Genomic DNA, 26,827 nt, shown 5'->3' with positions numbered 1-26,827 from the left:
GCCGTGAATCCCATAACGCATACCAGCGTTTCCCAAGAATCCCAATTGACCAAAAAATGAAACCCGCTTTTTGTGCTTTCCCAAAGGCTCATAGGCCGTGTCATATAAGAAACTCCAAGCTATGAAATCAAGATGATAGAAGACCAAGCCCAGTTTATGGGGAGGTGGTAGGATATATAAAAAACCAGCCGTTAAGAGAAAAAGCGCCCAAGAGATATCATTCTTCCCGTGATAGTCCACGCATTTAAAGAAAGAGAAGAAGCAGAGTAGTAAAAAGAGGTTGGGGTATCGAAGAAATCATAAGGCATGCTGGAAAAAGAGAGAGATGTAAGGAAAGAGTTGCTTTGCTTAGAAGCTTGCGCGGTCCGCCTCGCTCCGCTGCTGGTTCTCCATGTCTTCTTGTCGAAAGACAATGCCACGACGCTTCCATCCTCCGCGACGGATAAAGTTGTCGACGGAGTCGAGGGAGCGCATGGGAGGACGCTTGGGAGCGGGACCGGTTCGAGGGGCGTAGGTGGTGTTGAGAGAGATAGTCTTGAGGGCCGAGGCACGGCGGGTAAGACGTCGCATCTCGAGAACTGAGGCGTCGTCGTCCTCGTCTTCAGACTCTTCAGATTGGGTAATCTCGTCCGAGTCCTCAGAGTCAGAGTTGTCGAATTGGTCCAGGGTCTGGATGGTCGACTCGGACCACCGTGATCGGGGCATCGGCGGTCGCTTGGATAGTGTTGTAAAGAAGTAGTCCTGAGGCTCCTTGCACTGCTCATCGGCCACATCCATTGGGCTCACATGAGGAGGCAGGGCCATCTCGATAGGTTGAGCAGTCTCATGCTCAACATACTGCTCCTCCTCGTCATTGCCACCATAAAACACAGGCTCGGCTTCATCCATGCAGATAAAGGGCCTCTCGTACAGCCGAGGCGGGGCGTGGAAGGCGGGATGGGAAGCAAGAGGATCGATCTCGGGTCGGGTTGCGGCGATGGGTGTTTGCGTAGGTGTAGGTGTCGAGACGTCGGAGATGGTGGAGGATGAGGAGGAGAGGGAGCAGCCGGAAGAGAGAGAGGAGCCGGAGAAGGAGACCTTTCGAATGTGGAGGTCGCGAGGGCGGCGAGACGACTTGCGTCGCTGGCCGAAGCCGTGTAGTACGTGCATGTTGATGTGTTGTGTGTGGTTGATAATCGGGTTGTTGGTCGAGTCGATGTTAGTGATCGAGTCGACGTATTAGAAGCGGGTCGTGGTGTTGGAGAGGTTGACGAGTCCAAGTGGTGAGGGGATGGACTGTATTAATAAGAGTAGACAGATTGGTAAGTGATGTTACAATGTCGATGCAATGGTCGTCATATAAACCAAGGCAGACGGGGTTGATGATTAGGGCCCGAGATAACCGGGGGTGGGATGCTCTTAACTCTATAAATAATGGCCGTCGTATTCACAGCCCGAGTGAGAGTGAGTGAGGATCAGCCGTAAAAGCTGACGGGCTACCAACGTCATCCACTGAACCGTCGCAGCCGAGGCGGGCACCACCCTTGTAAGGTACGTACCTCACACCGACAAGGTCCCCCTGTTCCTTGGCTTGCGCAGCGCAGATCCACCCTTGGACCTTGTCCCCCTCCATCTCCACAAGAGCGGAGTGTGCCTGAGAGTGACTCTTCACAGTCATTCACCCGCAAATTCCCATGCTTCTCTGGGCTGCCTGCTCCAAGACAATACCAGCATGTCCTGTCCCGCTGATCTGTACAGCAGCCCACCCCTGTCGTTTCCTCCTCCTCCCTGGCAAGTACCCTCGGGTACCTGTTTGAAAGTCGTCCGTTTCTGCCTCTTTTTCGTCTGGACTGTTCTTGGAGCGTGCGTAGCAGCCTACCACTGCGACACCAAGCTAGGTACGAAAACCACATTCGTGATCCGTCCAATATGCCACAAGCCTCTCCGTCGGAGGTACCTTTCCAACCGTAGACACCGCTCTTTCTCTCCCCCCTCCCATCCGTTTTGTCTTGAAGTGTATGCCACCCCAAGACAAGCCTCTCGCCCGGTAGTACCAGGCCTAGGCCCATCGGCGGCGTACCTGGTGCCTTGTGCCTTGTGCCTTGCTGCGCGCCACCGAGCAATTCCCGGGCCGGCCTCTCACACTCTTTCACCTTCACTCAGCAACCCCATTCAAAACCCCTGTTGGTCAGGTCAGGTCACGCAGCTTGAGTGCATCGAGGCTAGCACACTAGCGCAAGAGAGTGACTGACAGTGAGTGATTGATGAGAAAAGAAAAAAGAGGCCACGAAAAAGCAAATCCCGAAAAGGCCCGTGCCTGTCAGGTCCAGAACTTCAGCCCGATTGAAGCCTTGTCCCTGACGATGAGAGCAGGGCGAGAAGGAAACAAAGACGTGAGCTCGAGCTTGAGTGTGAGCCTGAAGCTATCGATGCAGGATTTATTGAAGCAGTGACATTGTTGGCTTGGCAGATCATGTACAGATTCCACTTCACAAGACGTCAATCTTTGGTTTCGTGTGTGTGCATGCATTGTAGATCTGCAGAGTTGTTACTGCAGAAAGTGGTTCCGCGATACGATACGTGGTGACCTCTTCGACGTCACTTTTCAGCAGCTCGAGTAACAGATCATCAACTCAGACGCTCTTGGCAATGATTATTGACTGGTCTCCGCTTCTCCGACCGGTTACCGTTCAAGCCTCCAACTCTGTGCTGAATAGCTCCGAGCAGCCATCACCAACAGCCTGATGTGACACTCACCATTTGTGCGCCAGCCGAGAAACTCACTTTGAGCCTCTTTCCCTCAGCCGTGCAGCGATTTCTGTATCCCTCTCTCACCGCTGTCTCCCTTGCGTCTCAGGGCCGGCGCCCCTCGGCGGACGACACCAAAGTGGTCGCCAAGACGCCTCGGGCGGTGCTAGCCTACGATGGTGTGGGGGCAAGTCCGAAGGCGTAAAAGACGGTATATACGATTTGACATGCAAAAAGAGCTGTTGGGTCAAGGAGAGACATTGTCTTGTCTTTACCTGCAGTACCTTGGACTATGCCCTACGCGGACACGGCACGGAGGTTAACGGTAGACGGTCTCGCTTTTTGTCAATCCAGCTGGAGATTGGATATTGGGAAATGATTGATGGCAGTAGACGCTACTGTGCGGCGCATGCATCACCCACATGAGAAATCTGGCTAATACGCATCTCACCTGCATGATTGGGGCTCTCCTCCTCCCCAGACAACAAAAGAAAAGCTCTCTGGCATTTGGAATTGAAAGAGGGCATCGGGGATGGCGTCTCTGCAGCCGATGCAAGCTGCGAGAAAGAGGAGAAAAGAAGTAATTCGGTCCAGTTACTCAGCACCTGTCAAAGAGGAAAAAGGTCTCAGATGAATGCAAAAGAGGTGACGGGGCCGCGGGTCGACAGCCAGCCTCACGGTGAAGTGGAGGAATTTTCATTTCTCTGGTCCACAAAGTAGGCGATACAAAAAATTGTATGCCGTGAAAAGAAACACCACATTTGTGAATTCTGCGTGTTCGTTATCGGAACCCCATAACTTATCATTCCACTTCAGGTGCAACACGCAGGACGGACATGTATCTTGATGCGGTGCTAACGATGAAGATCCAGGGTCTTGTTCGATGGAGTCTTGAAAATGTTGCAGCCAAAGGGCGAATGACGATCACAGTGGAGAGCACAGCATCATTATCGTGCATGGCAAGGCTCCTCTCTCTTTCTTGGCGGCCTCGTGAACGGACTTGAACGGAGATTGGCTGAGCCTCTCTCGCCTCTCGGCATTGGGGATTTCTTGGTTGTGGCTCGGGTCCGAAGAGTTACGGACCTGTTCATCGACAGAGCCCAATCTCCCTCCCTGCCTTGCAAGCAGCGAATATCCTCGTCATCAGCTTTCGGCTTCATCTTGTAATTACCTTGCAGTCGATAGTAATAATTCATGACCCTGTAACATTGGACTCCAGCTCGACGGACGTGGCGTCTGCTGCTCGCCCTGACTGCCGGGACGACGCTTGCTTGTCAGCCAGCCATGAAGCGTCGCTGACCCCGAAGCAGTGGAGAGCAACAAGCCCGGATATCGAGATCTCGGGGCTGACGACGATGCCCTGGGGAAAGATGGACTATTGCTACTGGGTTTATTGTGTTTTTTTCTTTTGTTGCCGTGTAATCTTTGTCAATTCTCACACGCAATCGGAGGGACTACAGATTCTCATCTCGCAGGAGGATCCAGACTTGATTTTTAGGCCTGTAAAAATGAAAAACTGCCCGGCGACGATGTTCAAAAAGCAAATGTCACCGGAGATTTAGGCATAAGCGTGCAGCCCAGCTGCGTGCAAGCGCGGCAGACAGGATTGATTGGGAAGCAAATAATAAATTGTTTTTTATTCATCCTCGACGCTGGCCTTCAATTCCAGCTCCTTGGATCATGCATGCTGGCTTGTAAATTGCTACAGGCTGAGGCTGCAGTCATCCTTGGACCCCAAAGTCTGGACCTCCTGCAATGCAACATCGCTATTCATGTAGGTCACCGCCGTCCTATCGAAATCGAGACCGTAGCACGGGGAGACGGGCTCTGCTTAATTAACTTTTGCTTCTTTCGTAGATTCAGCAGTGGCTGGCTGTTATTCGATCCCGACCCCCCGGTATTATTTCGCTGTTCCCGATCGTCTTCAGCTCTCGTCAACAAAATCATTTTAACTTTGGTTTAATTCCCTAACCCGGAAAATATGAAATGTGACAGCTTCTTGAGTGGCCTGGCACAGCTGAGCACAACGTGCCCCAGCCCCGTAAAGTGGAAAGAATATTGGGGTTTATCGGGCCATTCACACGCGAGTTCATCTCAACACCAGCACACTTTCATTGAAGAATCCTGGTGTTCTTGCCGAAACCCATTCTTGGCCTTTTCGATTGCTACCCTAAACACGTGTGATCCCTTCATCGGAACATTGTTTCGTATTCTTGTTCCTGTGCCTTGCTTGTGAAATCTACAATCACACACATGATTATCATCCCGTTCTGAAACTTCATCCGGTACCTGCATGTACTAACGTAGATAGCCAACTCCCCCCCTGACTCCTCATCCTCAACACCACCTTTGAGTGATAATCGTGATCATCATCGCCTCCCCATGACCTCGATGACATGCTTCTCCCCCTTCCCCTCCCACACTTCCAAACCCGTCGCCTCTAATTGGACGCAACCCCTCTCGCCAACCCCGATCCGTAACTCGATTGAGAAAAAGGCATCAGTTCTTCAACAACGGTTCCAACTTCTTTTTTGCCTCTATCGCTTATTCTTGCAGCAGTCTCCTCTTTTCCCCTCTCGACCATCCATCCACCCATCTTATCACCGGTGACAGCAGGCGCATCTCCTGACGATCGCCTAAGCGTGTCTTGGACGCCGAAACCCAAAGGCCGGTGACCATCGTCCAATAGAATCGTCGTGATCTGCTTGGCTAGAGGGGTGCCCAGGTCCATCCGATGCCCCTGCTCAGCTGGTGCTGCTTGCGCACGCTACTCTCGCTACCGCAGCCTCTATCCGCGATCTACCAGAAGCCACGGTCCAATCGAGCGCACCGACTCTCGCGTCCTCCCGCTCGATAGCGAGTTGTCCGTCTCTCTTTTGGCGTAGACCTTGGTCTTGTCTTTAAAATGTGATACATCTGATCCATTTAGCCTGGTTGTGAGAGGCTTTTTCGGATCGACCATGGGCCGGTGAACCGACGAGGTGATCGAGATTGCGTGAATGACTTGGTGGTGTAATTAATTAACTATTAGAGGCAGAGCAACTTGCGAGGCCAAGCCTTATCACCAGACTAGATGTAAGAGGCACAACATGGCTTGGACCTACATGCAGGGGCATCATGTCAACGTGACCCGGCGCAAGGGGGATCAAGAGTAATCATGCCCATTTCCATCTGTGCTAACGCGTTATGGTACAAAAGATGGGGTGCAGATGAGGTGCTGTTTTACCAGGTACCGGTATGTGGTGTGCCGCTGCATCCTCTCAGGCTGTCATCACATTTCCTGCAAGTCTCGAATCCGGTCCCGAGGCTGTGAGTCTTGCGGCCCAGAACTACAGCCTCGGGACTCTGCGAGACTTGCAGCACTAGAGACTTGCAGCGTCGATCGACTGTGCAGCGCAGTGTTTCTTCTCACCCGCCTTGACGTGAAACATGCTCCCCTCCAAGACCTGAGCCTAGAGATCGAGCTTCCGGTGAAGGAATCGGAGGATTTCCCTCCTGACGATGCTCGTCCTCCCACCATCTTTGATCCCCTACATCAAAAGTCTTTCCTTCACCCACGCACCTGGGTCTTGCCGTGACGTTACGACGTTGCGGCTCGTCCCCCCTCCGTCTCAGATGTAGAAACTCCCCGACACTTCCGAATGGGCAGGTAATCAAGGTGATACCAAGACACTTAAAACAAACAGACGCGTACTCATTCCCATGCCCAAAACACCACAACGCCCACAGATGACCATCTTACATAGTACATCTTACATAGTACACAGCCTCAACCCCTGAGGCGATCCTTGCTTTTTCTCGAGCGTTTCAATGCCCAGAGCCGTGTCACTGGGGGTAAGCACCAGGGATGACGTCTGCATGACCGTCCAACTCGGGCATCTCGCGGCGCTGACAAGGTCGATCGATCGTATTGCTGATCGTGATGGACTCTTATCGTATCCAACGAGTGACGGAAGCAAGGGAGGATTTGCACGGCCTCAATCAAGTATACCGTCATTCTCACCCTTGAGCCGCTCTACACGCTTCTGCTCCCAGTTATCGAGATCTCTACCAGCAAGCCGCTGTCTCTAGGTCAGCCAATGCATGCACGTCCGGGTTCCAAGAATGAGGCGACGCACGTAGTACTCCTCCTTCATGTCCACCTTTCTCGCGGAGCGGCGGACGTTGAGCTCCTCGTCCTTGGTCATCTGGCGGACCTTGCGATCATGGCGCTCGTAGCGGACGGCGGTGGCCGGGGTGAGGACGAAGGAGCCGGCGACGATGACAGCCATGAAGGGCAGGCCGAACATGAGGAAGGGGTGCTTGTTCATGACGGTGCGGTACCGCATGCCGATCTTGTTCATGTCGGCCGCGGACCGGAACTTTTTGCTTTGAAACGTCGGCATCGTGAAGTGCGGGTCGGTCGGGTCCGGGATAGAGGTAGGGCGGACTGGTTCGGCGGAGGTTTTTGGTCGGGAGCTCCGTGAGATTGAAAGGATGGACCGGGCGGAGGGTGAAGTTCAGCCTTGCTCGGTGAGGTCGGATGGAGGAAGAAGGCGGGCAATTGTGGAGGCGAGTCAAGGCTGATGGGCTGATGGTGTGTACAATTGAATTGCGTCTGGCGCAGTCGAAGAATGTGGATAGACGTGACAAGAGTCGAGTCAATCGCTTACGAAAAGGAAGAGTTTGATTTGATCATGGTGAGAGGTCGAGCGAGTCGGACGATTGACGACTCCATCACGAAGGCTCCACTCTTCTTTTGCGGCGCTGACGATGGAGTCGATGGCCTGTGCGCGTTTATGTTTTCCCGTTCCAGAACGAGACATCCACTGACATCCATGAATTGGAGTGGAGAATGCTCGACCGTTGTCGCGTGGCTTCAGGGTCCAGCTGCATCTTCACTCCAACTCAATGGCTCGATATTCAAAACTCCATCCCAATTATTCCATATTTACACAGACCACTTCACTAATATACAGTAATATTAACTGCTCCTTCAGCCTCATCATGCCAGAACCCACGGTGTATCGTCCAGACAGGGGAGGATGTACCGTCTTGTACCACGCCAACCGACATCTCCAGCCGTCAAACACGTCCGAGCAGACAAGCGGACCCATGATCCTTGGGTTCTAGAAGTCAAAGGACGCCATCGTGAAGCGAGGACCCTGAAATCCGTGCCTGGCATATCCTGGGGAAAACTGTCAACTCCGAGGCTGGAACCGGTTCCTGCTCGCGTGACCGCCTCTCCCACACACACTGTCTCAACAAGCCCGTGCTCTACGCTATTCATGTCCCGAGGAACGGCGAGAACGCACGGTGATGCTTCGGTATTCGAAAATTTTTCCTTCCTGTTTTCTAGTGCCATGAGGGACGAAAAAGATTTTACTACCCAGGTCCCTGCTTCAGCGTTGCGACGGCGCTTCAAAATTGTGACACGACGTTGAGCTTAGGGTCCTCGGAGATTTAGCAAGGCGGCCAATCGTAGCGTCGGCGATTCCAATTTTGGCATCGGACCGTCGGGCGAAGACATGTCGCTATTACCGGGGGTTGTGGACTGTTGGGCTGTGCTTGAGCCTTGGTGCCTGTTGAGTGACATGGCGATGTGGTCCAAGGAGTGCCCGATATTTGACTCATAAAAACCTCCTAGCGTGGCATCTATACTGGTCGAGAACCCGATGCTAGCTCTTGACACCTGGCCTTTGAGGGCAGGCTGCTCCAGTACAGCTGTGATATTGGCTTACTTGAAGTGAAGTAGACGATTCAACAAAAGACCGGCTCAAAATCTAGAGGGTCAGCATGTTAGGCAGCATGAACTTGTGCCACCGGCTGCCTTCTATCCCTGGCCTGGACGGTGTTATTCAAGACCAGCTCTATGTCTATCTGATATGTACAAGAAGTTGAATGGTATGGACACATGCGGTTACCACTCATGCTATAGGGTGATAATGAAGAGATGACTTTGCATGGGATCGGTTAACCTGTAGAACAATGACCCTCACCTCGGTATCCTTGCTAACCCTTGGGTAACTACACGGCTAGCTTGCCTAACTTCAACTCAACTATTCTTAGGCACACTTACCGTTTACACAAGCGAGTGCATCGGCACAGTCCTGAGCAACCTTGCAAGAAGCGCCTAACCTTCTCGTTAGCATGTGCACGGGAAGTTTGCCGTCTATAGTCATACCTTCACAGTGCCCAGGCCACGAACATTCATCTCCGCCACTACCGATGCGCTTGATGAGCTTGTTGCCTAGCCCAACCAGGCTGGCGTGGAAGTCGTCAAAGTTGCCTGCAGCCCAGGCAGCTCCCTTGGCGCCTGGAACTGCATCTGCGCCGGTGAAGGCGATGTACAGGACGTCCTCCTCGTCGTGGCTAGTGTTGGAGCCTGTGCCTGCCTGCATCCCTTTGCCGTAGCAGGCTGTTGCAAGGGAGAGGGATGCTTCACCGACGCTGGGACGATCGCCGTGGTCGCCGTTTGAGTCACCCCAGATGCCGTAGAACTGACATTTCCTTAGCTAGGCTTCCACGTATTGAGTGTGCTTACTTACCATCTTGTCTCCGCAGACAACCGCCATGAGGCTGGCCTTCTGCACGCCGACCTCACGCGGATCAAACGTCTTCCAACCAGGCTTTGTGCCCGAGTTGCCAAACACGACGAACGAGTGCTCGTGGGGGTTCAAATCGCTGATGCCGACGTTGTACCCTTCGATGATGTACTTGATAGACGTCGTCGGGATGGTGGTTGTCGACTCGCCGCAACGCCCATCATCTTGAGGTCCCCCCTGAGCGCCATCGCAGTCGACGTCCATGTTTGAAAAGGTGCCCCCTTCACCTTGAAGGTAGACGACACCATAGTCTTCGAGGTGGTCACCGCAGTACGACGTTTCTTACCTTGTCAGCTTGGGATCGACAGGGTGGGGAGTTGAGCTTACTGCCATTGTCGAACTTGGAATCGAAAAAGCCGGTGGCTAGTTTGTTGGTGCATGTGCCCTTGGCTTTGAGCTGGTTGTAGAATGTACGGACATTGCCGGGAACTTGGAGCGCAGAGACCGAAGAGGCGAGGAGCAGCGGGACGAGGCATTGATACAACATGATGAATATGCAGTTGAACACTAATCAAACTGAAGGAGCTGGAGGGGATACTGCTTAGAGGAGCAATGTGCGGCTAGAACGACAGTTTATAGACCAGCATCGCTCATTACAACTGTCAAGCAAAGGTGAGCGGCACATCATACCGTGTTTATTTCCCTTTCATATGATCGACGTTTCGAATCGAGAAGGATTCAGCTGCCTTCCTAAAAAAGGTGCTTACGGCCCCTGCGTGCTACTACACCTGTCATCCGCAGATCCTATGCACTGCAACCCCCCCAAGCTCCGGATCTGCTCTGCAAATGGGAGCTTGAACAGCGTTGTTATGCCTGTTTCTTTAATTCAACTACCGAGATCTGAATGCTACGTTACCTTTGTGTCTTGGACCCTGGGAGTTGTTGCCAAACAGCCACTTGTCGGTGTAGGATTCCAAGACTTGGCTGATGAGTGTTTCATCATCCTGGCTCATCATGTCGCTTACAACTGTTGCCTAACAGGGCTGTAGTTTTCTGTAACAGATGCGAGTTGAATCAGCATCGACTGTTCAAGTAGCAAGGCTTTTCTCGGTCCTTTGAATGAAGGGACGTGGTAGCCTCGATGCCAGCTGCCAACTGCCAACTGAACCCCTGAGACGTACGAATGCTGTTGACGTACTGGGCTACCTGTATTATCCTAAGTATTCTAGTTGTAGTAGGGGGGATATTGTATGCGACGTGTATGCAAGGAGGTAAGTAACGCTGAGTTACCGCACAAGTGCCGACTACTGGTCATAACTATGTTCCGTGGATGTTGCGTGGGAGGGCAGTGATCTGCCCTGAAACCTTCTCTCGATGCAGTTAAAGTAATTGCAATATGCCATTGTGTATTGATCCAGTGTCATGGTGGAAGACATGGTGTCTCCAAGTCTAGCCCCAGGCATACACACCTTCGCAATTCGATAGGCATCCTAGGAGGTATCGAATTCCGTAGGCGTTGACGCAGAGAGTTGAATATTTTTGAGGCCCTAAACTACAACTGTGAGTAGGCTAGGTTACTGCTTAGTTACGGCCAGGCTTCCCGACTTGGGTGGCACTGTTCTCGTTGGGACACAGTAACTATGTCATTGGCATGCTCGATGGGATATTGCTAGAATATGGTGAAACACAAGAATGAAAAAATGATTCTTCAAATAGAGACAGACCCCGTCACCCTGACAAACTCATCCTCCATATGCTTCCACACCTTGTCCACCGTCCCCTCGTCTCGATACTCTCCCAGCAACTTGATCACCTCCGCCGACGCACTTTCGCCATCCCAGTCGACACTATAGACACCGCTGCCCTGTGTACCATCAGTGCCCACAGAAGCCTTGGCGCCATTTTCGCTCTTGGCAGGGAATCTTGCACTCAGGCATAACCACGCGTGTCTCTCTCCACACTCCTCTTTGGGAACCCACTTGCCCATGACTGTCGTGCCCAACCGGAAGAATTGCTTGACAAATAGCATCATCAATCCATCATCTCTGCGGATCAAATCCGTGTCTACTGAGCCGGGGAAGTTGTGAATGAAAGAAACCTCTGGTGCCTGACGAGCAAGAGCCTCGAGGGATAGAGTCAAAGCTGTGCAGAGATGTCCCCTTGCGGACTTGATCTTGTTTGGGAGGTTGCGGCCGGGGATGTCGTCGAGAAAGATTTTGCCTTCTTTTGTGCCGGCCATGACGGTTACGACGCGCCGGAGGGAGGAGGCCTTCTTGAGAAGGGGGAGGAGGTTGACGGTTAGACGGGTGCGGGAGTATAGAGCGAGGCCGGTGATGAGAGGGAAGCCATCCGCAGTATCTATAGGGATGAGCAGATAGACCTGATGAAGTTGACGCATAACTTACCAACACCATATTTGAGCGTCCCTTGACTCATAAACAAGACATTCACAACCGACTCCTTACTCTTGATATCCTGACAGACCTTGTCCACATTCGCCAACAAGCTCATATCAGCCTGAACAAACTCATACACCCCCTCGGAATTAATGACATTTAGCTCTTTGAGTAACCGATCACCAGCCTCTCGAGACCGACCGATAAAGTAAATCTTTGGTCTGACGGTGTGCTTGGCGAACGCCTTGAGGGCTGTCTCGCCGATGCCCGCCGTCGCGCCGGCAAAGACGGCGACGAGGCCTGACGGGAGGGTCGATGCAACAGATGAGTTTGAGTGCTCGACTTCTGAGAGGGACACCATGTTGAAAATAATGCATATGGATGAGCAGGATGTGAGTTTATTTGGTAGTGAGTAAAGAATGGTAGGGCAAGTAGAAGAACTGAGAATGAAGACCCCTTTATACCTATTTCTCTCACAACACCTTCTCAGCTCTCTCTTATCAGAACACCCCATCTCGGCAACACGCAATAACGACTCTGCCGACAAACTCAAGCCATCATCGACCTCAAGGATCATATGTAAGTCGATGCCGTCCAGCCGGCTCAATGATGGGCCGCAGCAATACGAAAACTGGTTAGCGCCGGTGGTTGGCGCCCCGTGCCGTTCCGTCACGTCGGAGGATGCGAATGCGAGCTCCGGGAACAAAGGTGCAACTGTTAGGCCGGGGCCTATCATGTGTGATGACGTGAACGATTTGTGCCTGGTTGTCAGACAACTCGGTTGCACTTGTTGACCCGTTCTAGAACGTCTACAGTGACGCACATGTCTCGTCTCTCATGCACTCTGTTCAACCTGCAGATACACCAGTGTGAAAACTGAAAGCCAAATTGTATTTAGGCGATAGGTATAGTTATGCAAATGCCCCTTCGCTATCTTGGGAGTTGCAGCCCACTGCTCACAACATCCATCTTGCTATCCATCCATCCATCCATCCAACCTCCCTCCCTTCATGCGCCCCCCGTGTATCGACTTCAAAACAAAAAAACGCCATGTCCTCCAGCCTGACTCAAATCAGGCCCACTCCCTTTCCAAGGGTAGCCGTGTCGTTGTCTGGTTGCCGTTGGTACAAGAGAAGCAAAAGTATAGTACGTACAAAGGAAATAGTGGTCGGTCGGATGTGTTATGTCCATGTTGGTCTCGTATCGTCTCGTTGTCGTTCGGCCACGTCCGATAGGCCGCATGATGCATTATGAATACCGCTCATCAAAAGTACAAATCCCCCCCAGATGACATGTCGTAAACGAACCCCTTCAGATAATATCAATTGCCAAACAACAACCTCGTACAGTCTGTTCCACCTCACCCTTACTGCTCGGGCCGAGGAGGCTGGGCTTGCCAACCGTTGAGGTACGCCATCAATCCCACGCCAAACAGAACAACACCGATCATCGAGGCATAGGGCAGTCCAGCGTGCAGGTGCTTTTCCTGCGCAAGGGCACCCTTTTGAGGACTCGATGGGGTGATTGTGTTGGCCCGGGACAAAGTGGGCGCATCAGAGGATTCGTCGTTGACAACTGGCTCAACGACTCCTGCCTTCTCATCGATGTCTTTAGCATCTTCTGAGGCAGGGGTCTGCTCAGCGGCAACAGCATCGGCCTCAGAGTTTCTTCTCCTCGACCTTGAGCGAGCCCTCTTCTCTGCCTCTTCTCGCAGAGCTTCCTCAGAACGAAGCTGGACAACCATCTCAGCCAGCGTCTTCCTATCAGCATCTCGTTCTGACTCGGCCATCTCGCAGCGTTGCTTCCACTCTTCCATCTGCTCCTTCATGTCTCGCATCTGGTTCTCCATAATGTCGATGCGGGCTTGAAGAGCGGTGGCAGTCTCCTGAGCTGCATCAACAGCAGGGGTTGTCTCCTCCACAACTTCTGGTGCGGGAGTCTCGGGAACAACCTCCTCGACAGCCTCAGACTCTTCCTCTGGTGCTTCCAACTCCCCAGGTAGGGCTGATCCGTTCATGTGAGAAGTTGCCGACTCCTCTAGTCTCTTGGCCAACTCCTCCGCCTCTTCACGAGCAAGTCGTTCCTTCTGCAGCATTTCTTCGAGTTCACGCATACGTGCGGTTTGAGAGTCGATGTCTCGCTTGGCATTGTTCAGGGCCTCGGTAAGCTGGACGATCTGGCTGAGATTATCTGGTCGGATGGGCGAGGTGTTGGGTGGTCCTGACTTGGGTCGCTCGGTGGGACCACGCTTGAGAGAGGGTACGTCGGGCTTCTCAGGAAGAGGCTGCTGAGGAGGAGGTGCAGGAGGATCAGAGAATCGAGCCTTGGGGTCTGCACGGAACGGAGTGCCCATGCCATTAACAATGGGCTGAGGCTTAGGAGGCTCCAGGCCTTCCGGCTTGTCAAGATCCTTGAGGTCGTCCTTAGATAATAGAGTGTGAACGAACTGGTTCGTCCGGCCTAGATCCTGCGCCTGGAGACGAGCGTTTCGCATTTCGTTCTAGCAAAGTTAGTTTAACAGTTGTTTCTGCGTTTCATTAGACATACCGCAAGCCGTTTGAGGATCTGATCAGTGGCCACCGGGGTTAGAAAGAAAGGCCGTTGTTGAGGCATGCCGTTGGCCTGCATGTTCATCATGCCGCCGTTAGGCATCATCCGACCATTGCTGGCCATCGAAGCATTGCTGCCGGCCCGGCCACGCATTTGAGGTCCTGAAGGCATCATCATTGCGCCGTTGGCCGGGTCGAGATCTCCAAAGTTCATATCCAAAACATTGCTCGAAGCACTTAGAAAGCCAGCGTGTTCAACCTTGGCAGCAACCTTGTGATGAACGACAGTTTTCTGATCCTCACTGACGATGTCGATACCGAGTTCGAGGTGGTCTGAAGTCTGCAGTTCATGGGGTTCTGATTCGCGATTTTCCTGGGATAGACGAGTTCCGTTGACAAATGTTCCGTTTGACGACTTGACATCTCGAATATAGATCTTGCCGTTACGCTCCGCATAAATCTCAGCATGTTGTCTCGACAGCACTTTACTGTCAAAGAAACCGTTGGTGGGAGTTGGAATAGTCTTTTGGTTCGTCTGGCGGCCAATTCGAAGGCTCTCGGGAGCAAAGGGAACAGCAATAGTCTTTCGTTCAAAAGTTCCGTTTAGAGAAAGTAGATATAGTACCGGCTGGCCCGGAGGAAACTGCTCGGCGGTCATAGGTCGCATCATGGCCTGCGGTGACATCTGGACCTGACCAGGACCGGCCTGAACAGGCCCATGGGCCATCATGCCCGCTCCTCGACCGGCAGGAACCCGGGAGAGATCTTGCTGGAAATCACCCTTCCCTGCGGGCCAGGGGTTCTTGGGTTGAGGCCGTTTTCGAGGCGCACCGTTGGCCGACCATTGGCTCAGATCCGTAGTCGACGATAGAGGGGTTCCATTGGTGTGGGAGCCGTTCGTAGCAACTGTGGTGGTGGAGGAGTTGGACGAGGTTGAAGAGACGGAGGAGGACGAGTTGGACCGCGTTAAGGTTTTGCGCGGCATGAACATGCCCATGCCGCCTCGGGCTTCGTCTGAATTCATTTGATGATGTCCGTTAATCGCCCATGCTGGTCGTGAGATCGGAAAGTTGGGCGGGTTGGCGACTGCAGTCATAGGGATGATGTGAGGCACGAGGGCAGGATGCGGCCGATGGACGGAAAGGTTAAGGATTGATGAGATGGCCGGTTCTGGAAGTGGGAGGTGTGCGGCTCGCGCCTCGCCAGGTTCGTCACTCCACTACTGGTCGGAGACAAAACGAGTGCAGCAACGGCTCGAAGACGGGACAGTGCGTTGGAAAGGATGCGCTCGCTGAAAAAAATATGCAAGACGACGCCGATAAACTAAGTGGAGAGGAAAGCTGGTCAGTTCGTGGCTGGGAGAAAGGATTTGGCGCTGAGGAGAGAAGTTGGATTGGGCGGGCCGCCTGACCGGGACGGGTGATCAGGGGCCGACAAACTCGCCAGGGATAGCCCAGAGGGTGCAGAACTCACCAAGCACGAGGGTATCGCGATGTCGGAAGGGGTTTCGCGTCGCAAAGTCGATGGGCGGGAGACGAAAGGCTGTGAGTGAGCTGATGGGAGGTTGCAGTAACAGTATGGGGGAGGTCTGTCCGCCCGTCTCGCTAAGCGCTGCTTGGCGTGTTGAAATTGGGGCCCCGGCACAGGCACACGGAGTACAGAGCACGGAGTACAGTGGAGCACACGCCCAAAGACTCTGGCATGTGCTCACTGCTCGCAGCTCGCATATCCCCAGCACCACGCAACAAGAGGCTGCAGAGTAGCAATCGAGACGGTCTTAGAGCCTTGGGAAGAGCGTCAGAAAAACAATGCACAATCAAATCCCTCTTGCGAGTCGGTAGCCGCGCTGTGGAGCCTGCTCTTGACCCACGAAGGTAGCCACGTGATGACTTCTATACAGTGTATCACCCCCTATGTCGGAGAATCACGGGCACTGTGAGGGAGGCGCTGGTCCGTGCAACCAAATTCAGTTTTCTCGCTCCGACTTTTCGCCGAGTCCGTCTCTGAGAGTGTCATTGAGCCAATCAGCGACCGATTATAGAAAGTCATGGTTATTGTCCCTCTACGCTCACAACCCGGCGCAAGACAGCTTCAACTGATCCAGGACTTGCGACAGCGAACGATAAATCTCGTCCACCGTCTCGACGACAGCCTGCCATTGAGCTTCGAGTTTAATAGACGCCGTACCTTTAGTTCAACATGCCTCCCGTTGCGCCCATCAATGCCGGCCAGCATGGCCCCTCCAACATGGAAAAGTGTATGCTAGTCATCTGCCTGGATTGAAGACGCCTGACTGACATTAACTTCGCAGTCAAGATGGGTGCCATGATGGGTGGAAGTAGGTTCTCCCAATCGACATGGGAGAGACAAATCTAACATGATGCCAGCTGTTGGTGTTATCATGGGCTTTGTATTCGGTGCGTCTCCTCCATCTGTCCCCGAAGACTTGCTGACGCCGACTAGGCACCGTCAACATTTTCCGATACGGAGCTGGCCCCAACGGAATCATGAGGACTCTGGGACAGTATATGCTCGGATCCGGTGCCACCTTTGGGTATGCCAGCCTCTTCCTCTGCACCCCACTCAATGCTCACCAGGTCTCGCAGCTTCTTCATGTCTATCGGTAGCGTCATCCGATCCGATGCCGACCCCAAACTGCACGAAATGTACATGCGAGCGCAGCGACGACCCATAGTGAATATGGCCAACCCCGCTTGGAGGAAATCATGAAAGCGGCCAAGATGATCTGAGACGAGAGCAATACCCAGTCAACTTCGACAACCACCCTGTACAGTCTGGCCTTTGATGGCCGCATTCTGTAATATACATATCAAGTCTTCCAAGTTGGTTCTATCGTGCTGCAGTTGGGCCATGCCGTCGGGCTCTCGGGCGAAACAAAACAAACCACTCAGCGAGGGGTGGTGTCTCATGCGAGGCCCTTTTGTCGGCCTGCCATACCTTGCAGACCGCTGCTTTCTGGGATCAAGTGGTCCAAGATGGCAAAACAATACAGCAGCTGAAGATATTACATGATTTACACAGCTAGATAGGCGGCAGGACAGCTGTGGCGCTCAAGTTGAGCCGTCAATCGACCATGTTGCATTTACGGTCAGGATCGACGCCATGACACCCGTGACCCGGCATGCCGACCTACCCCTCGGCCGTGGATACGAGGTCTCGAGCGTTGGTGGTGCAGCGCGAGATTGCCGGGCTGGGAGCCGCTGGCCGCTTAAGGTTTCCACATGCTCAGCCCGTCGGCCATGCGATCTTGAACATGGCGTTTAATGGCTTATTTCCTCATGGGTTTCCTGCAGAAAAACAATCCTTTCCGGCTTACTTGCTAAATGGCTCTTTCACCATCCCTTTGCGATTGGTTCTGCTGTGGTCAACTACCGGAGATGAGTCGAGTGTGGCAGCTAGGACCGACGCGACGTTGCACAACCTTATGCATATTGGACCGCGTCGCTGAGCTGGGAGTCCTGTTCCTGAGGGATCATTCTCTCGTCAGGTGGCACGAACTTTTGATGCTTTGGTTTGATGAGGATAATATCATGTCCTAGCGGCGCTGACAGGCTGACTCTGACTCGGCCATGCGATTGGGGGTTGGCTTACAGATGTCTACACGATCAAGCCCGGATCCGGCCTTTGGCAATTGACGCCTCAAGCTTTCTTCAGCCTTGGATAGGTATCACCGGCTTACAATGCAGTTGGACTATCGCGACCTCGCCACACGGGCGACATGCAGCGGCACCTCAATGCACCCCAGTCATCCCCAGGCATTGCTGATCTTGACCCCCAGGTTGAAAGATCGAACACCTCGCGCGATACCAGCTGACTCCGCTGCTCTCCAGAGACGGCATACCGTCAGACTCCACTGGCGGTGTTGAGATTGCCTCCTACCTGAATCTTACACGGTCCAGACAGCTCTAAGATGCGTGATGAGCTGGCGCTAGCTTATCGTGCTTCCTCTCGACGTCACAGTGAGCGACCTTTACCACCAACAGGTCCGTGTTGTTTTTGAGGTTGCTAAGAAGCTGAACCCCATTGGACCCGCTTGTTTCTTTACTTGGAGATAGAAACGGCTGGCCTGAAACACCTAGCTTGCCGTGCCGTCCGACGACTCAGCTGCTTTGATTAAGCTCTCCCCAACCAAGGACATCCTGGAAGAGGATCATCAACCGTTGGTTGAATATCGGGTCCTGAGATCCGTGTCTTAGTTGTAGATCTCGTGTCTATTTCCGCATGCCCAAGACTCAGCAGCCTAGAGTTGCCGATATCATCACGCCCACATCCCGGGAACAAGCACACCATCCTCATGGCGCCATGAGAGTTTACCCAACAACACCTGATAGGATAATCTGCTTGATTCTCATCTCATTGGTGTGCTGACTATCACTGTGCAGCTTCACCTGATGCATGATGGGCCTCGCCATGTGGCTCCACCACCACCACCATCCGCATCTTCAACGCCTTCATGTGTACAGGTCCAATTTTGGAGATTCTGACGGGCCGTGCTCAGGATGACTTCTTTCAGCCAAAGGCGACTGTGTCCTGATTACAGCCTTACCGAGGAGGAGTGCAACCAAGCCACGGCTCTTCGGCACATGCAGAGCTCCAAGGCGGGAGAAGTCCTTCCTCGTGGCTTTCCCGTCCAGGTTCGCCAGCAGCGGCACGTATCAAGTGAGAAGTATATAGATAGAGGCTTTCCTCCGCTGAGAGAGTGATCTGATTCAACCCAGACTCGCAGACTGCCTCTTAACTCGCTCTAAAGATGGGTAACAGCGACGGAGGGACTTACAATCCGAAAGGCCTTGGTAAACTGAGCCAGAAAAAGACCAATGGGTACATCCTACCTTCTCTGAAGCTTCCATGAATAGATTGACTAATCTACATACAGCAAATCTCTGCTTGGCACCCTGCTTGCACCACTGCTGCCGTTGTTCCTCACTAACAACCCTACCCCCAATGGCTATCCATGGAGCACCATGACCCCTTACACCAACTACTACGACCAACACCCAAACACAGGTGTAATTCGGAGGTATGACTTTACCGTCAGCCGGGGTACACTCGCTCCGGATGGATACGAGCTTCCCGTTATTCTCGTCAACGGACAGTTTCCCGGGCCCACCATCGAGGCCAACTGGGGCGACACAATTCAGGTGACAGTGAACAACGACATTGAAGACGAGGGTCTTGCCTTGCATTGGCATGGCATCCAGCAGAAGAAGACGCCCTGGGAAGATGGCGTCCCCGGTATATCGCAATGCCCTATCCCACCTGGAAAGAGTTTCACCTATCAATTCGTGGCTGACTTGTACGGCACCACATGGTATCACTCTCACTACTCTGCCCAATACTCTGCTGGTCTCTTTGGTCCCCTGATCATCCATGGTCCCCGTGAAAAGAAGAACTACGATATTGATATCGGTCCTGTAATGTTGAGCGATTGGTACCACAAGGAGTACTTTGACCTTGTGGAGGAGACCATGCAGCCCAACGCCCCAGGCCCCGTTTTCTCAGACAGCAACCTTATCAACGGCAAGATGAACTTTAACTGCTCCAACGTGGCGCCGGGAGACACGACGCCATGCAATAACAATGCTGGTATCTCCAAGTTCCGCTTCAAGCGTGGCAAGACGCATCGCCTGCGCCTCATCAACGCGGGGGGCGAGGGCCTCCAGCGCTTCTCCATCGACGAGCACACCCTGACGGTCATTGCCAATGACTTTGTGCCGGTGCAGCCCTACGACACAAAGGTGGTGACACTCGGCATCGGGCAGCGCACAGATGTGCTTGTCAAGGCCGACGGTGATCTAGACGCCTACTGGATGCGCTCCAACATCTCGTCAAAGTGCAGCCTGTCGCGCGCCCCGGACGCCGTGGCAGCCATCTACTACGACGGCGCCGACAAGGACAAGCCCCCCGAGTCGCAGCCGTGGGACATCCCGGACCCGGGGACGTGCGCCAACGACGATATTGCGCTCACAAAGCCTGTCATGCAGCTGCCACTGCCAAAGGCCGACCTGACTCTTGACCTTGACGTTGAGCTGCATCTCAATGCGAGCAATGTTACGCTGTGGAGGTTTGGAGGTGTCGATTTTAGGGCCAACTACAACAGCCCTACGCTGTTGCTGAGCAAGTTGGGTAACCACTCGTTCGAGGAGGAGTGGAACGTGAGGAACCTGGGAGACGCCAAGAGTGTGAGGGTCAATGTTACTAACAAGACGCCTGTCGCGTGAGTATTGTTGAGTTGCTCTACTATAGACTATGGCTAATGCTGTTTCTACCCAGGCACCCAATCCATCTGCACGGCTTCAACATGTATGTCCTACATGAAGGCCCAGGCACTTGGGACGGCACCATCATCAACAAGCACAATCCCCTACGGCGTGACGTTGTCCAATTACAACCCAACGGACATTTAGTGATACAATTTGACGCAGCAAAGAATCCAGGTTCGTGCCACTCCACAGACTCTATCACGTCTTGCTCACACACATCCCAGGCGTATGGCCCTTCCACTGTCACATAGCCTGGCACGTCTCTGCAGGCTTCCTCGTGCAGTTCCTCACAAGCCCGGACAAGGTCGAGAAGCTGCGGATCCCCAACGTGGTGGCTGAGACGTGCCGGCAGTGGGGAACGTGGACGCAATCGAATATCCCGGCACAAATCGATAGCGGGCTGTGAGGGTTTGTCTGTTGTGTCTCTTATTCTTATTCCGCTTCTCCTTCTTTTCCTTTTCCCGTACTTCTGTTACCATTCGTACGACGATTTGGACACAATTTTGATCTTCTATAGCCCCTAGTGGTGCAATTTCATTATACCTATACTTGTTGATATCATATCGCCAATGTCTCTCTCCGGTAACTGACGTGACAATCTTGACCTTGAATTCGGCCTGACTATTCTATCTACAAAGTTGGGGTACCTAGTTAAACCATTCCATCTATGTGACATTTCCCATCGCCTTTCGTGACCAACAAAGAAAACTCATCCAGTCGTCTATCATCTACGTATGATGACAGTGTATCGTTGCTTTTCCCCACCTCATCATCTTTTTCCTCATGAATGTTCCCAAACGCGTGTCCGTCGTGACTCTTGTCTAAAAGAGGGTTACTATTTGGATTCTTCCTTGACAGTAGCAGATTCTGCTGGCTGCTCTTGGGGCGTCTTGGCGTCTTTTGGTTGTTGAGCCTCTGTCTCTGATGGCTCAACTTTTGATTCGCCCTCGGGCACCTTTGACGACTCTGTCTTGGTTGGTTCCGCCTTGACCTCCTCCTTGGTCTCTGCTAGCGCTGGCGCTGAGATGGTGGCCGGCTGATATGAAAGAACATTGTCGGGCTTCTCTCCATCGACCTCCTTTGTGGGCTCAGCTTCTGGAGATGCCTCTTCCTCCGCATCGGCCTTGGTGTCATCGTTAATAGCGACCGCCTCCACCTCGGCTGCCAGGCGCTCAACCTCATCCTCCACTTCATCCTCCTTCCTGCCCCTGAGCTGTCGCTCCGCTTCTTCATCTCCAACGGTATCTCTCCATAGGCGCTCAAGCTCATCTCTCCAGCCAAGCGCATCAGCGAGCTTGCGGATACCGTCGTCGCAGGCACCAAGCTCAATGACATCGTCTGAGCGGTTACCAATCATGCCGACGCGCTCCATGTTGAACAGTACTCGAGGCTTGTCCTCTTGAGCCATACCCGGGAGGGCAGCAAAGGGGTAGACGGTCAAACTGGTGCCGATGATGAGCACCAGATCCGCCATGGCCACATTGTGGACATTGTTGTCAAACGCCTTGGGGAGCGACTCGCCGAAGAATACAATATCCGGCTTGACGAGCCCGTTGCAGCCGGGCTCTCCGCAGTGCGGGACCTTTCCACCAAACACGTGCTCCTTCATCTTGTCGTCGGGGAATTCGGTCTTGCACTCGATGCACCGCTGTGTCGCGAAGCTACCGTGGGCCTCGATGATCTTGTTGGGGGGAACACCGGCCGCGCGTTCGAGGCAGTCGATATTCTGGGTGAAGAGCATCTGGAGGAGGCCTTTGCGGGCGAGGAGGGCGATGAAGGCGTGGGAGACGGTGGGATGGAATTTTCCGGGGTAGAGCTCGTTGGCGAGGACATAGAAGGGCTCGGGATGGCTGCGGAAGTAGGAGATGTCAAAGACGGCTTCGGCGTAGGGGAGGTTCAGGCGGGCGAGGTTGGCGTAGAGGCCTGTCTTGGGCGATCGAAAGTCGGGAACTGACAAAGAGGTTAGAGTTGCTTCTATAGAGCAAAGCTGGGACAAGAAGATACATACTTCCAGCGGCAGTCGAGATACCGGCGCCAGTCAAGACAACAATCCTCTTGTCGCGACCCGTCTTGATGTACTCTGCGACAGCGGCCAGGCTCCTCTCGGAGAGGGCCTTTGGCGGGCCGCCGAAGCTCATGGAGGACTCGTCCTGACCCATCTTGCGAGCGAGCCAGCGAGGGACACGGGGTCCAGGCTTGTTCTTGTTGCGGCGTCTTCGACCTATCTTGGCGGTGCCCAGGCAAGGGATGCAGAGTCTATTTGCGATGGCGGGCGCATCAGCAGAGGTGGTTGCGAAAACAGAGAGGGATTGTCAGGGCGGGGTGGTGGAGTTACATCATCTTTTTTCTTTATCGATAAGATGTCAGTCAATGGATGGATGCCTGTAAGTGCTTGCTGACTGCCTGCCTACAAGGCAACGCCAGAGTATTCAAGGGGCTGCAAGGCCAGAGACATGGAGATGTTGTCGTGGTCTTACGTTGCATGGTTGCTTTATCCTTTACTTGTCTCTGGTAGAGTTGGCTAGATCATGATTGGATCGTGGCGAACGAACTGGTGCGCCAGAGTCATGTAACCGTGTCTAACCATGCAACCCCAACTCAAGTCAAGCCTCAAGACCAAGGAACGCAGTCAGATCAACAACCTGATATTCGAGCCCCGGACCATGCCGGGTAAAGCATGACGGAGATTCTATAAGCGAAAGTGATAAAGAGCCAACCCGCTCCCAGATAACAAAACCCAAGGGTCCATCCAGTCCAGGTCCAACCCAGTTCCTGTACGTCAACGCCTAGCAATGCCGAAATAATGATTCCCATCCCCATCCATCTTGTACATAAGCACCTAGCCGTGGCGTTCTCTCGCCGCTGCGAACTGCTCTTCCTGTAGACGAGCCAGCTCCTCCATGGACATGCCACTGCTGGCGAACTTGTCCGCCTTCTTCTCTCGGCCCTGCGTCATGTTAGTGGGTGATAGACAAGAAGGGGCAGACAGTGCGAACCTTTTGGACTTCTTTGTGCTCGGCTGCTGCCTCGAGGACGGCAGGGACGTAGTCGGTGAAGCCTAGTTGCTCGAGAGCCTTGGTGATGTGATCGCAGGCAATGGTCTTCTTGGCCTCCTTCTCTGAGATTTCGTTTGCCTCGGACGAGATCAGGGTGATGAACTCGACACAGCACTCGATGAGAAGGTCGCGGGCCTCCTTGGCAAAAGCCACACCTTCTGAGGGGGGTAGAATCTCTGAAACAATCTTTTGGACAGTGGCTGCAAGAATGTAAGCAAGAGAAAAACGTGAGGAGAAGACTTTGGCATACCTTTTGGGAGGGAGAGGTCGTCGTTGCCTAGTTAGAGAAAGAGGGTTAGCGGGATGTTGCCAAGTCAAGGATGAAGCGCAGACTCAGTCCGGCGTCGATTCTCGCCCAGTACTTGTCGGATGCAGGAATGTGGGGAGCCATGATGCAGAAAATAAAGCAATAATCAAAGACGCGGTGCAGTTGGGGAAGTTGCGCTTGAGAAAGGATGAAGAATGGGAAAGTGATGTTGTAGGTAGAGTCCTTAGGTGAGTATGCATGTGAAGAAAGATGTCAAATTGATAGACAGCGTAAATTGAAGCGAACATTGAGGATGCAGATGAATAAATAGTCAAAGAAGATGTAGAAGTGATTCAGTGTTGGCTTCAACAACAGTGACGCATCGCATCGTGGTGATGTCCACGGGTTGCGATGGAGTCAAGTTATGCATGCCGGATGAGGGCGCATGCAACAGCAAACAAGACAAAGAGCAGCATGACCAGAATAACGTACCTCCAAACTCGTGATCAGACATGATTTCAGTGAAGCGTGAGGTGAAGAAGTCGTCGGATGATGAGGCGTTTGCGGGAAAAGTTGAGGATCCAATATCGAAATGGAGAGATATACAACTCCCAGGCGACGCGATCAGAGTGTGAGCGGTGACTGAGCGATGTGGAACGCGATGATGGTGGAAGATGACAAACAAAGATGACAGGAGGATAGGTGAAACTACAAACAAGAGTGACTGAGATGCGGGTATCTGCCAGTATATACTCGTTTGTTCCGTGAGAGTTTGCTGCAACCTTTTTTTTTTGGTGTTGACGGCTCACAATGCAAAGCTTCAGGCTTGAGAGGACGATTTTCAGACGGATGGTTGCTCATGGTCCATGAGTGGTGGGGCAAGCCGCTTTTGTATGTGCGAGCTGCTGCGGCCCGGGGAGGGAGGGAGGGAGGGGGGGCCAGACCAGGCCAGGCTCATGCGCCGCGCTTGATGAAAGCCCAGCCCAGCTCGCGATCAGGTTCCATTCTTTTTGGAGCCAACCAGGACGTGGCCGGGACTGACTCCACCAGTGGTTCAGTCAGATGAAAGCCTCATTACCCAAGGCTGCCAGTGGTTGAGTGCGTGCACGCTGTCCTTGGAAGCTAGCTGAAAGGGCCTGAAAAGGTGTGGAGAGAGAGGGGGGGCTGAAAGGACCTCACGCGCCACACTTTGTTGCCTCAAGCGGCGCGTCTGCGGTGCACGGACCAAGCCTCGCGCATGCATTTTCTTCGGCCAAAATTTCCAATCTGAAAAATTTCCTTTCTCTTCATCATCACTTTCTCTCCTTCTCTGCTCACAATCCAGACAGAGACCACGTCTCCTGACGGTCTCTTCTGCGACAATGGCCTTTGGGCTTTGTCACATTGCTATCTTTCAATCTCTTGCTCTACATTCCTGCCAACAATGAGCTGCCGCCTTGAGTAAGTTGCCTCGATTCCCTCTGCCCAGTCGCATCGCATGAAGAGACAAGTTGTCGCCCCAGTCTTAGAGGTCCGACAAGCCTCGGTGCTGATTGACTTCGTCTTATGCCAAATAGACATATCTGATTGATTCCAATTCTTTGTCCTTTGAAGCTTGATTTCATCTGTTGGACATTGCTAACAAGAAAAAAGTTCAGGCCGGCGCTCTTGTTCATGCTGTAAGAACCCTTCAGCAGCAACCCTCCTCTCGACCCTGCTGTGATGCCTTTGCTATGTACTATCAAATACCGACATTCATGACGGATACATTCGATAGCCTGAGCGCATTCGATACCACAACTTTGTTGAACTACCTGTTGGAGGCGATGGAACTGACAGGAGAAAAGAACATTACCTGAAAGATCCAGACACCATTCTTTGCGTGTCACATCAACCATAAGGTAAGAACAATTTTTTCTTCTTTTCTCTCAACACATCATCAAATGCTATGATGAAGAAACTTACATTCCATGCTAAATCCGAATGTCCATGTGGAGCAAACTAAGAGCTTTTCATCTTTCGACTGACTTGCATTTGTCTATTTACCTTCTACTTGTTTCAAACCTTGTCAAGACATAAAGCTAACATCTGCTTGAGTATCCAGAAATCCGTCTTTTACTTTCTAAGGAGCCTCTACTCTTGATACGCCGCAACTTCTGGTGAGTTCCATCTGCATAACCGTTAGCTGCCGATCTCACAGCATGTTGTGAAACGTACGTAAAGAATTTTCCGCTCAGAGACTTGAGCGGGTCTGCCACGAACTTGGCCATGACATGTCCCGGCTGCTCCGGCTTGAGCAAGGTGCCCTTCTCCTTGGCCTCGGCAAAGGTAGCATACTGCGCCTCGTCCATGCTATCCTTCCCTTCGGCCCTCAGAACGCCCTGCATGTCAGTATCGACGCGTCCTGGCGCGACGGCCACGCTAGTAATGTCGGGCTCCTCGAGGGCAATGTGGGCCGAGATGGAATTGTAGACAGCTTTAGATGAACCGTAGCTTGCCCATCCCTTGTAGTGTTTTGTTGCTGCCCCTGATGACACCCACACGATGCATCCCTTGGACTTCCGGAGCTCGTCGAGTGCTGCTTGAGCCTGACCTATGTCAGCGTAACTCTCGCAGATGTGTCAGATGGTTAGATCTTACCAGGGCAATGCCGCTGAAGACATTGACGTCGTAAATGTGCTTCCACTCGTCGACGGTTGTGTCAGCAAATCGCTTGGGAGCCAGGAGGCCGTGGTTGATGACAAGGCCGTCAATCTTGCCAAACGAGGACACGGCGAGTTCCGTCAGCTTGGTGGGCAACTACTCTCCTGTCAGCCTACTCGTCTGTGAGAGCAAAGCTTTTTGTCCCAACCTCAGGATCAACAATGTCTCCCGCGATGAATTGGACCTGATCAGGGTGCGACTTCTTGAATCCCTCAAGGGGCTTAGAAGATCGAGCCGTGACAACCACCTTGTGGGATTGTCCCAGGAGGTATCGAGTGATGGCGGCACCAATGCCTTTACTGGCACCTGTGACAATAAAAACCTTGGAAGACATGTTCGCGGTGGTTGGTGTAGTGTAACGG

General features: G+C 52.9%; 10 protein-coding genes across 10 annotated transcripts; 2 read left to right on the top strand and 8 right to left on the bottom strand.

Moving 5' to 3' along the window:
• Window positions 1-348: 348 nt before the first annotated feature.
• Window positions 349-1,149, bottom strand: LRP88_02551 (uncharacterized protein; the record flags this gene model as incomplete). The annotated part of the gene is made up of 1 exon (XM_083239197.1): window positions 349-1,149. The coding sequence occupies one exon, from the start codon at window positions 1,147-1,149 to the stop codon at window positions 349-351; it is 801 nt and encodes a 266-aa protein (XP_083104327.1).
• Window positions 1,150-6,704: 5,555 nt separating this feature from the next.
• Window positions 6,705-7,112, bottom strand: LRP88_02550 (cytochrome c oxidase assembly protein COX16-domain-containing protein; the record flags this gene model as incomplete). The annotated part of the gene is made up of 2 exons (XM_083239196.1): window positions 6,705-6,788; window positions 6,846-7,112. 2 exons carry the CDS (start codon window positions 7,110-7,112, stop codon window positions 6,705-6,707), a joined length of 351 nt encoding a protein of 116 aa, XP_083104326.1.
• Window positions 7,113-8,466: 1,354 nt separating this feature from the next.
• LRP88_02549 (glycoside hydrolase family 75 protein) lies at window positions 8,467-9,798 on the bottom strand (the record flags this gene model as incomplete). Its single annotated transcript, XM_083239195.1, has 5 exons — window positions 8,467-8,489; window positions 8,786-8,839; window positions 8,891-9,206; window positions 9,255-9,562; window positions 9,639-9,798. The coding sequence occupies 5 exons, from the start codon at window positions 9,796-9,798 to the stop codon at window positions 8,467-8,469; spliced, it is 861 nt and encodes a 286-aa protein (XP_083104325.1).
• Window positions 9,799-10,959: 1,161 nt separating this feature from the next.
• On the bottom strand, window positions 10,960-12,008 carry LRP88_02548 (uncharacterized protein; the record flags this gene model as incomplete). The annotated part of the gene is made up of 2 exons (XM_083239194.1): window positions 10,960-11,609; window positions 11,657-12,008. 2 exons carry the CDS (start codon window positions 12,006-12,008, stop codon window positions 10,960-10,962), a joined length of 1,002 nt encoding a protein of 333 aa, XP_083104324.1.
• A 1,005-nt stretch (window positions 12,009-13,013) lies between these two features.
• LRP88_02547 (uncharacterized protein) lies at window positions 13,014-15,292 on the bottom strand (the record flags this gene model as incomplete). The annotated part of the gene is made up of 2 exons (XM_083239193.1): window positions 13,014-14,147; window positions 14,195-15,292. The coding sequence occupies 2 exons, from the start codon at window positions 15,290-15,292 to the stop codon at window positions 13,014-13,016; spliced, it is 2,232 nt and encodes a 743-aa protein (XP_083104323.1).
• A 1,103-nt stretch (window positions 15,293-16,395) lies between these two features.
• On the top strand, window positions 16,396-16,926 carry LRP88_02546 (reactive mitochondrial oxygen species modulator 1-domain-containing protein; the record flags this gene model as incomplete). The annotated part of the gene is made up of 4 exons (XM_083239192.1): window positions 16,396-16,453; window positions 16,508-16,534; window positions 16,660-16,750; window positions 16,803-16,926. The coding sequence occupies 4 exons, from the start codon at window positions 16,396-16,398 to the stop codon at window positions 16,924-16,926; spliced, it is 300 nt and encodes a 99-aa protein (XP_083104322.1).
• A 2,041-nt stretch (window positions 16,927-18,967) lies between these two features.
• Window positions 18,968-20,886, top strand: LRP88_02545 (Cupredoxin; the record flags this gene model as incomplete). The annotated part of the gene is made up of 4 exons (XM_083239191.1): window positions 18,968-19,038; window positions 19,094-20,434; window positions 20,491-20,654; window positions 20,705-20,886. The coding sequence occupies 4 exons, from the start codon at window positions 18,968-18,970 to the stop codon at window positions 20,884-20,886; spliced, it is 1,758 nt and encodes a 585-aa protein (XP_083104321.1).
• A 415-nt stretch (window positions 20,887-21,301) lies between these two features.
• Window positions 21,302-22,639, bottom strand: LRP88_02544 (DHS-like NAD/FAD-binding domain-containing protein; the record flags this gene model as incomplete). Its single annotated transcript, XM_083239190.1, has 3 exons — window positions 21,302-21,395; window positions 21,446-22,430; window positions 22,489-22,639. The coding sequence occupies 3 exons, from the start codon at window positions 22,637-22,639 to the stop codon at window positions 21,302-21,304; spliced, it is 1,230 nt and encodes a 409-aa protein (XP_083104320.1).
• Window positions 22,640-23,319: 680 nt separating this feature from the next.
• On the bottom strand, window positions 23,320-24,297 carry LRP88_02543 (negative cofactor 2 transcription regulator complex subunit NCB2; the record flags this gene model as incomplete). The annotated part of the gene is made up of 4 exons (XM_083239189.1): window positions 23,320-23,415; window positions 23,468-23,736; window positions 23,787-23,813; window positions 24,276-24,297. 4 exons carry the CDS (start codon window positions 24,295-24,297, stop codon window positions 23,320-23,322), a joined length of 414 nt encoding a protein of 137 aa, XP_083104319.1.
• A 1,598-nt stretch (window positions 24,298-25,895) lies between these two features.
• Window positions 25,896-26,799, bottom strand: LRP88_02542 (uncharacterized protein; the record flags this gene model as incomplete). The annotated part of the gene is made up of 4 exons (XM_083239188.1): window positions 25,896-25,932; window positions 25,980-26,350; window positions 26,403-26,561; window positions 26,614-26,799. The coding sequence occupies 4 exons, from the start codon at window positions 26,797-26,799 to the stop codon at window positions 25,896-25,898; spliced, it is 753 nt and encodes a 250-aa protein (XP_083104318.1).
• Between the last annotated feature and the right edge of the window lie 28 nt (window positions 26,800-26,827).

Source organism: Fusarium phalaenopsidis (genome assembly GCF_050370095.1).
Source record: "Fusarium phalaenopsidis strain FUZ10S chromosome Unknown contig_32286, whole genome shotgun sequence".
NCBI classification, from domain to species: Eukaryota; Fungi; Ascomycota; class Sordariomycetes; order Hypocreales; family Nectriaceae; genus Fusarium; species Fusarium phalaenopsidis.
Note: the sequence above shows the minus strand (reverse complement) of the source record. Positions and strands in the feature narration are given on the sequence as shown.